An 8,149-nucleotide genomic window follows, 5' to 3' on the forward strand; every position below is an offset into this window, starting at 1 on the left:
AGCTCCAAGACTTAACAGCGTTTTTCACATTCATTCAGGTTTTGTTTGGGAAGATTTCTGACATCAGGTAGCTTTTTTATGCAGGTGTGTTTGTGTGTGTGTGTGTGTGTGTGTGTGTGTGTGTGTTTCTTTCCCCCTTTTTTTGTATTTTTTTGGTTTTACTTAAAAGAGAGCAGAACTACCTGGAATTTTTGGAGCCCACATAAGTGATGAAGATGTGGTTCATGAACATTATGATGCTTCTCTTTTTCTGCTTTGGTGAGTACAGCAAGTTAATTTGGATCTTTTTCTCTTATTTACAGGTGTCAACTAGAGGCAGGCCTACACTAAATGGATCATTATTTTCTAACAGCAGAAATAAAAAAAAGAAATACTTGCAGAATTGAGTTATTCCCTCTTATTTGAAATGAAAGAGTTTCGGTGACCGAGAACTCCTTGGCCATTGTAAATGACCACAAAAAAAAAAAAAAAAAAATGGAGTCTTTAATAGATGACATTGAACCACTAATTTTAAAAAAAGCTAATTCTGAATTTACTGTGTCCAAATTTCAAGCTTTCGATAAACTTCATGCACTTTAAAATTGAAATATAATAATACAATCTGCGCTGTTGAACCACTAAATCTGTGCGTATGGTTTGACTCCAAAATGCAGCTTGTAAAGGATATGGTTTCCCATCCTGAGTCACAGCCTGGGAAATGGCCGAGTTTTATATCCATGTATCAAAGATATGACTGGAAAAGGAACCAAGAGCTTCTTGAGTTTCAGCCACCTGTTGAAACAAAGCCCATCTTAAATGATCTCCCCGCAGTCCCAATCCAGTGTGTGCTCAGTTCAGTTATACTGGGTAACTGCTACCCTCTTTAGTTCAAAATTCAGGCAGCTGTATTAGCTGAGGGCACGAATGCTTTTAGACCGACTGTATTAAGAAAAAGCAACAGAAATGACTCATTTTGAATTTATTGGTTTTAAAAATACTATCAAAAGAAATCACTTATTCAAACAAAGGATTATTATTTGTAGCAAAAGACTGACAGACTTTTCCCTTTGTCTTTACAGAATCCTCAACTGGCAATGTCACAGTGCAATTTAACTCCAGGAATTTCAATAACATACTCCACTGGGATCCTGCAAAGAGTGATTTTCCAGGGCAAAGGTTACTCTATAGTGTCAAGTACAAGAAGTAAGTCCAGCATGATTGATGCAAGATTATGTGACAGCTGTACTTTCCCTGCACTGTTGCTCTGATATAAGGGGCCAATGCAAACACACTTTTTTGCCAAGTGTTGCTGGTGTCTCATTACAAACTGTCGTGGAAAAGTTATAATGCAACTTGACAACAAGTTAAGAACACAGGGCTGGGTGCCACATGATTTAGGGTTGTATATAGATGTAGTGTTGCGATGGCAGGTATGGCATGCTGGACAAAACCTTGCTTATTTTTACAAATGTCCTCTGCTCACATGACTTGTGTAAAATAATCTTAATCTCTGTTTTATCATTTCTGTATGTTTACTAAAGACATTTAAAAAAAGACTAAAATTGCCACAGACACACACTGTTAATGGTCCTTCCATGAACTACCCCACTGCAGTGGAAAAATACTGTTCTGTTTCTGAGCTCACATACAGGCTACTGCAGAGACAAAAACAAATATTCAATTACTCTTTGAGTAAATCCTGATAAAATCTAAGCTGATTTCAGGCCTTTTCTAATGATTCATACATTTTTGATGACGGTTTTTGGAGATTTGAGATTGGATCTCTTCATACAAAAACATAGAAAATTGCCATTCTTATCCGTCAGGATCTAGAAATCTATTTTGCAAAGAGTAGAGGCCCCTCTGTTGCTTTCCCTCACCACCTCTTTTCCCCCTTTCTCTCCTCCCCTACATGTGTGTTTATAAAAACACAGTGACTCACAACGTGCCTCAAAAATCCCACAGTTAGTCAAGTTTATCATGCTGTTGTGTGGCTTAGAAAACTTCTAAAGAACGTCTAAATATCTCCAAAAAAATAAGGCTTGTTACAAGTGATTAGCAGCCTACGTGTTTGTTTCTATGCTGCTTTCGTCACTAAAGAGAGCTCCAATACTCATATGAAGCTTCCAAGCTGATTTCTTTTTTTACTCTTTTCAATCAGTCTCTACAAACGGCCTCCACAAAGTGGAAATGTCATCTTGTCCAATTAATCATGATGTAGTTTCTTAGACAAATGTCAAGTGCTCCTCCTATCCAATTGACTTTTCTCCCAGCTACTGTCACTTGAAATTTCTGGAGTGATTTTCAGCTTCATTTTAGCTGCAGAGAAAGACTAGCATGCCTGCAGGATAATGGTTTCTTATTAACACAAAATGCTCATTTGTCTCTCTCAAATAAAAAAAACGTATGTGTGGTAAAATGATTATGGAGAATTCTGTGAATTCAGTGCAGCCATTGAGGCGCATAATATTTTCAGTGCTTGAATGCTGGTTTTCACAACTTTTTATAATATACAAGGATTATAATGAATAATTAATATACTTTGCTATCAAAATTCGATTATATTGCACTACTCTCTTTACAGTGATGATAGTGATCAGTCATACAAGATAAAAGACGAGTGTCAGAATATCACCGTCCTGTACTGTGACCTGACGGCAGAAACGCCCTTTGTTTATGATGTTTCTTACCACGCTAAGGTGTTGGTTAATGGCAGAGCTCACGGTTCCACTGAGACAAGGTTTAAACCTTCAGAACACAGTAAGAATACCCATACTCAATCATACATTTCCTTGCATCTTATAGTAAGAACTATTATATCGCAATATTCATCGATTCATCTTTTTTTCCCCATCTTCATCTTTTCTCCATAGCTATTTTTGGTCCACCCATCTTGTCTACATCCACAACAGAGTCGTCTCTGTTTGTTAATGTCACCTTGCCTGTGGGACCAAATGGAGTCTCCATTGCAGACATCATCATTAATGGCAGAAAAGTGCTATTCGAGACTAAATTTATCTATACCTTGAATTTATACTACCCAGATTGGGCTACAGCGGTGAGTGGGAATTTACAATATAAAACATACTGTGTGCATATCTATGTATTGTGTAAAATACGGCACAAGTGAAACCAAAATTACAATAAATTTAAAAAATATAGACATTTAATCTACTACTGTTTGCTGATGACAACAACTGTATGTATCAGTAAGAACAGTGAACCAGTCTACACACATTAAAAAAAGCTCAACTCTGGTAATTCTTATTATTTGAGCCCAACCAATATATATTGGCTAATATTAGCCATTCAGTGATAGTATTTATAGCATTTATAACACCTGATAAGAGTAAATTAACAGCCTTCAAGTGCATTATGAATGTTTTTAATACTATGACCACCAGAGGACACATCTTCAACTTCCCTGTTGGTAACACGTTTTTGGAAAGCTACAAACACAACAACTAAGTGATCAGAGGAAAGTTAAGCATAGTGTAAATGAGTGATCAATGACATATTATAATGTTTCACTGCACTGCCATATTTTGCTAAGGACTAATGACTCATAAGTACGCACTAACAAACACTAGCAGACGTTAGGGAGCTATATTTATGTTTCATGTGAATAAAAGGGTAAAAAAAAAAATACAACATGAGTATTGAGCTTAACTGCATATCTGTATTTTTATCTTCTGTATCATTTTGTCAAGTGGGCTCTGATTATTGGGGGTGGGTGTTGTTGTATGTTATTTTACTACTAAAGAGCATAGAGAAATTAATGTTGTTGACTAGAAACTTTTTTTTTCTAGCTTGAAGCGTACAAATGCATAAGAATAGGGTTGAGTTTTAAGTATTTTTAAACAAGGAGACAATGCAAACACAAAATAGGAAAAATCAGATTAGAGTCCAAAGCAAAAGATCAGGGAAAAAACTAAGAGCTACATTAAAAGGCCATTTTAAAGGGTTGTGAATAAGGAGTGCTGATTCCATTTTCTTCTGTAACTGATTACCTGCAGTGGCAGGAAATCCCATCTATTTTCCAAATATGGACTGCTAGAAAATGACATAACTGAATTATTCTCTCCTTGCCTAAGTGTTATTTTTCTACTATGGATCAAGACAAAAGGATCGAGACAAATTATGCAGTGCTCTCTTCCATGTGAACGCCTTTGCTAATGTCAAGACAGTCACGGTCGGGTGATGCCACGACATCCTTTATTGTTCCAATATGTTTACATTAAATAAACCTGCTTTCGAATTGTGTTTGACTTCGTGGCTTTGGTTATCTTACTATGACAACCAATCCACACTGGCTTTGAATAACTGAATTTTAAACTGAACTGAAGCTTGATCTGGATAAAATCTGATCTCTATATTGTAAGTGGGCCCCTGACATGGATTTTAAACTTCGTAACAAGCTGAGAAACATATTCTAAATTATTTTAAAAAGCATTTACCATTAGTTCATGTTTAGTTCTCCTGTACATTATAACAGAACACAGCAAAATGTGTTTGATTGCTCTAACCTGTGATTACACAACTATCATTAATATGAACGTATTTTTCCTCTAGCACTTTGAGAGCCACACTGGCCAGTTCAGCATCGACTTAAAGAAGAAGTCTAAATACTGCGGCACAGTCATCTACAAACCATCTTCTGACTGGGGTCGCCCGAGCAGTGAGAGCGCCTCCTTCTGTGTAACACTGCCAGGTTAGCACAATAATGGCAACAGCATATAAAAATATCATTTTATTCAAACATGAATATGTTGGTTGTTTGTTTGTTGGTATTCAAACTATGATGGGCTGTTTTTGAACAACAAAACTTGATGTCAGTTTTGGATGTTAATACTTGTGTACCTTTTTTAAAACTCCTGTACCCTGATAATATTTACAAAAATCAGGTTTCACTTGAGAAAATTGTGTGCTGCTTGACAACCCCATAGGAAGCTTTCAAGGGTCCACCTGCTGAAGAGAAAATGCAAAAATTAAGATGCTTGAAAATGCTGCTTTTTTTTTTACATTTGACTTTAATCAGACTGCACAAATTTCTTCGAGTGACTGCAGTGTTTGATAATAAATCAAGACAGTTTGTTATAAATCAGCGCTTCTTAAAGCCTTTGCATCTGCACCACACAGATGAGGCACTCACTGGCACTGCAATGAAGCAGAAAATGAGGCTACACAATAAACACGCTGTTCCTTCTGTAAATCTGTACTAAAAACGTAATCTTTTTAAATCTCAAAAAAATCTACTCCTATTATTGTGAACTCGATTAGGCAAGAGATAAGATTACACATTGGACTTGCAAAGATAATGTTCTCACCTGTGCTTGCCAGTGTACATTCCTTAGTGCCATATATGATAGTAAAAGCCACAAGTGCAAAGGAGTTTTCACAGAAAATCCATTTCTGTATTATTTTAGAGGAGTTACAGTTAACTATCATTCAAGTTCATCTCGAAAATACTTCTACATACCGGAAATTCAGGAATGTCTGTATTCATGTGCTCTGTGTGACAGGTGTAGTCAGGATACTCCTTGAGAACATTCCTAAGCATGCACGTCACCCTGGGAAGTTTTATAGCTCCCTGCTTTTAAGTGCTCAAGCATTTTCCTGTAACATGTCTATCAAACAACCTTTCCTCTATTTCAGAAAATCCGTGGATGCTTCTGCAATGGCTTCTCTTGATTGCGGCTGGTGTGGTTGCCTTAGTCATAGTATCAGCTGTGTGTACGTGCAAATATGTGAAAGGTGGAAAGTCAAAGAGCATGACACAAGCACTGGTAAGGCCATTGTTTTGTGTCTTTGTGTCCTTCCTTACTGTCACACAAGGAAATGTTGTCTTACCGGAAAATCTATATCAATTGCACATCACTAACTCAACACAGATTCAGTTTGATAAAGTGTAGCATCAACTTAAGATACAAACAATGAAACACTGTGGGTGTTGTTTTAGTAAAGTCAAAGGAGCATGTGCAGTGAGTCATGGTTTGGTAACAGGTGTTTTTTGTAGTCTGTGTATGCTCTCTTTGCTTTTTGTATCAACGTAGCATTAACTGGGATATATTGCTAAAACATTTAGAGAAAATGAAAACCATACCCATCTGACATTCGCCTGGCAGTCACCGTATACCCTTATTGTTGAGATGGCGATTAATTTTGTGCGAGCGATTGCCCTTTAGGTGCACTTCTTTAAATATGGTGAAATTTGATGTACTTCATTCTTTTTTTTTTTGGGGGGGGGGGGGGGGGGGTATATATAAAAAGGAGCATTGTGCTTTTGTTACATCTATATCTCTGTACTACAATCTTGAGGCTCAGTAAAAATTTATTTAAAAAAATGTAGCATTGACTACAGATTTCTAAACAGCTTGGTAGACCTAAAAATACTTTTATCAATTGTTCAAATCGTGTGTGTTTGACTGATCCATATCGCTTCATTGTTTTGGAAACAGGAGGTAACCACTTCTGAAACCCCTAAGATACTGCAGGATCCAGATAGAACTCTCGTAATTTCTCAAGTCGAGGTATGCCCTCACATGGATGAAATAGTTTATGCCAAAATCCAGATGAATAAAAATGGGCCTTCAGTTTGGAATGGAGGCTATTCCCCCCAGGACATCCCTTTCCCTCCCTGGCAAGACCACACTGGCTCCTCTGTGGACACAGGAACACGCAGAACTCCAAATTCTGAGGACACAAGTGCCCAGTCCTCTGACATCTACAGTTCTGTGGCTGTTCTACCTAAAGAGAATGATGACATTCAGGAGGCTGTCACTGAACGTGAAAGACCATTACCGGATGCTGATTCTTGTGACACCAACCCAGATGGGAAGCTGCTGCTGCACACAGTGCGGGATATCAATGGAAAACTCATGTTGCCTTTCCTCAATTTTCAGTCACAGAGCAGCAATAGTGATGCAACATGCCTGTCAAACAAAGAGAGAAAACCTCTCCTATCAGACCTCATACCCTCTATGGATGAGTCATCGTTAGCTTCCTTGCTCAGCTTAAATAGCTCAGAGTGGTCCGATTCTGGATGTGACGATAGCTCTTCAACGACACCGACCCACTCATACTGCACCACCCGTTTTTCTCCATCTCAACCACTTATTCCAGATTCTGACAAGGAATGTGAGACTACACTATCGAGTGATGTCTCATTTGAATCAGGATACAAGCAAAACTGGATGCCTGAATTATGTAGCGGACCTTCTATTATAGACAGTTGCAGAAGGACAAACTACATGTGGACCTGCAATGGCTCCAAAATGGAAGACGACGACAATGAGGAAGTTGAAGACCAGGGAGAAGAAGAGAAATCAAGACCAATTTTCCTGGGAAGTTGGACAATAAGAATTCAAGAATAATAGACTTTGATTGACCCCTAACCCCCACCCACACATCCCGGTCCTTGAATAACTATAGAGAACATTTCTCTGTTTTTTTGACGGGAGGACTGACAGTACTTTGGAGGCAGAAATCCAGTAGATGGGTGGGTTAGCAACACACTGTGTTGTTCAAGATGGAGAACTGCCTCTGAATTGTTAAGTACATTTCACTCCTATGCGTGGCATATTTTCCTGTTTGTATCGTATATTTTTGTATATTTTTATTTATTATCTGACAATTGCAAAATATTGGTAGAAACTAACTGGGTTTACATTTAAAAGCCTGGGTGCATTTGCTGTTTATAAATTCTGCAAATTCTTTGTCACTGTCACTTTTTAGCCAAAAAACCCACTTAAAAAAAAAACAAAAAACAAAAAACAACAACATAATTTGCATTTTATATGAGGTTAAACAGCCAAAGTTTACCTCCTTCCAAACTAATAACATCTGTTCTGAATATGTCATTGTGTAATGTCTAAAGTGAAGTGAATAGGTGTCAACAAACATCTCATTTCTTAGGGAATTCATAGCATATCTCACATTTTATGTAATGGGCAACAAAAAGAAAAAGTTGCACACTATTAATAACTCCCAAAACTCTAATGACACATCACAAGCATGCGTGTTTGTGTGTTATCTCTTTGACAACATGTTGCAACTTATTACAAATCCTAAATACACAAATCCAGTCTGGTCATTTTTAAATTACAATGTGGGCGATCAGCCTTAAAGATTAGATGGGAAAACAAATGCGATTGCATAGTGGCTGAACACA

General features: G+C 37.5%; 1 protein-coding gene across 2 annotated transcripts; it reads left to right on the forward strand.

Moving 5' to 3' along the window:
- Positions 1-209: 209 nt before the first annotated feature.
- On the forward strand, positions 210-7,753 carry ifnlr1 (interferon lambda receptor 1). 2 transcript variants are annotated; one of them, XM_085365356.1, is made up of 7 exons: positions 210-258; positions 1,059-1,182; positions 2,564-2,739; positions 2,853-3,037; positions 4,552-4,690; positions 5,635-5,765; positions 6,438-7,753. In XM_085365356.1, the coding sequence occupies exons 1-7, from the start codon at positions 210-212 to the stop codon at positions 7,350-7,352; spliced, it is 1,719 nt and encodes a 572-aa protein (XP_085221482.1). In that variant the 3' UTR covers positions 7,353-7,753. The 2 variants fall into 2 exon arrangements, with proteins under 2 accessions (XP_085221482.1, XP_085221483.1); XM_085365357.1 differs by having other exon boundaries at positions 4,552-4,682; positions 5,618-5,765; positions 6,441-7,753.
- The last annotated feature ends 396 nt before the right edge of the window (positions 7,754-8,149 follow it).

This window comes from Diplotaxodon limnothrissa, linkage group LG11 (assembly GCF_057381915.1).
Source record: "Diplotaxodon limnothrissa isolate DT_005_m linkage group LG11, D_limnothrissa_male_GT1.1, whole genome shotgun sequence".
Classification (NCBI taxonomy): domain Eukaryota; kingdom Metazoa; phylum Chordata; class Actinopteri; order Cichliformes; family Cichlidae; genus Diplotaxodon; species Diplotaxodon limnothrissa.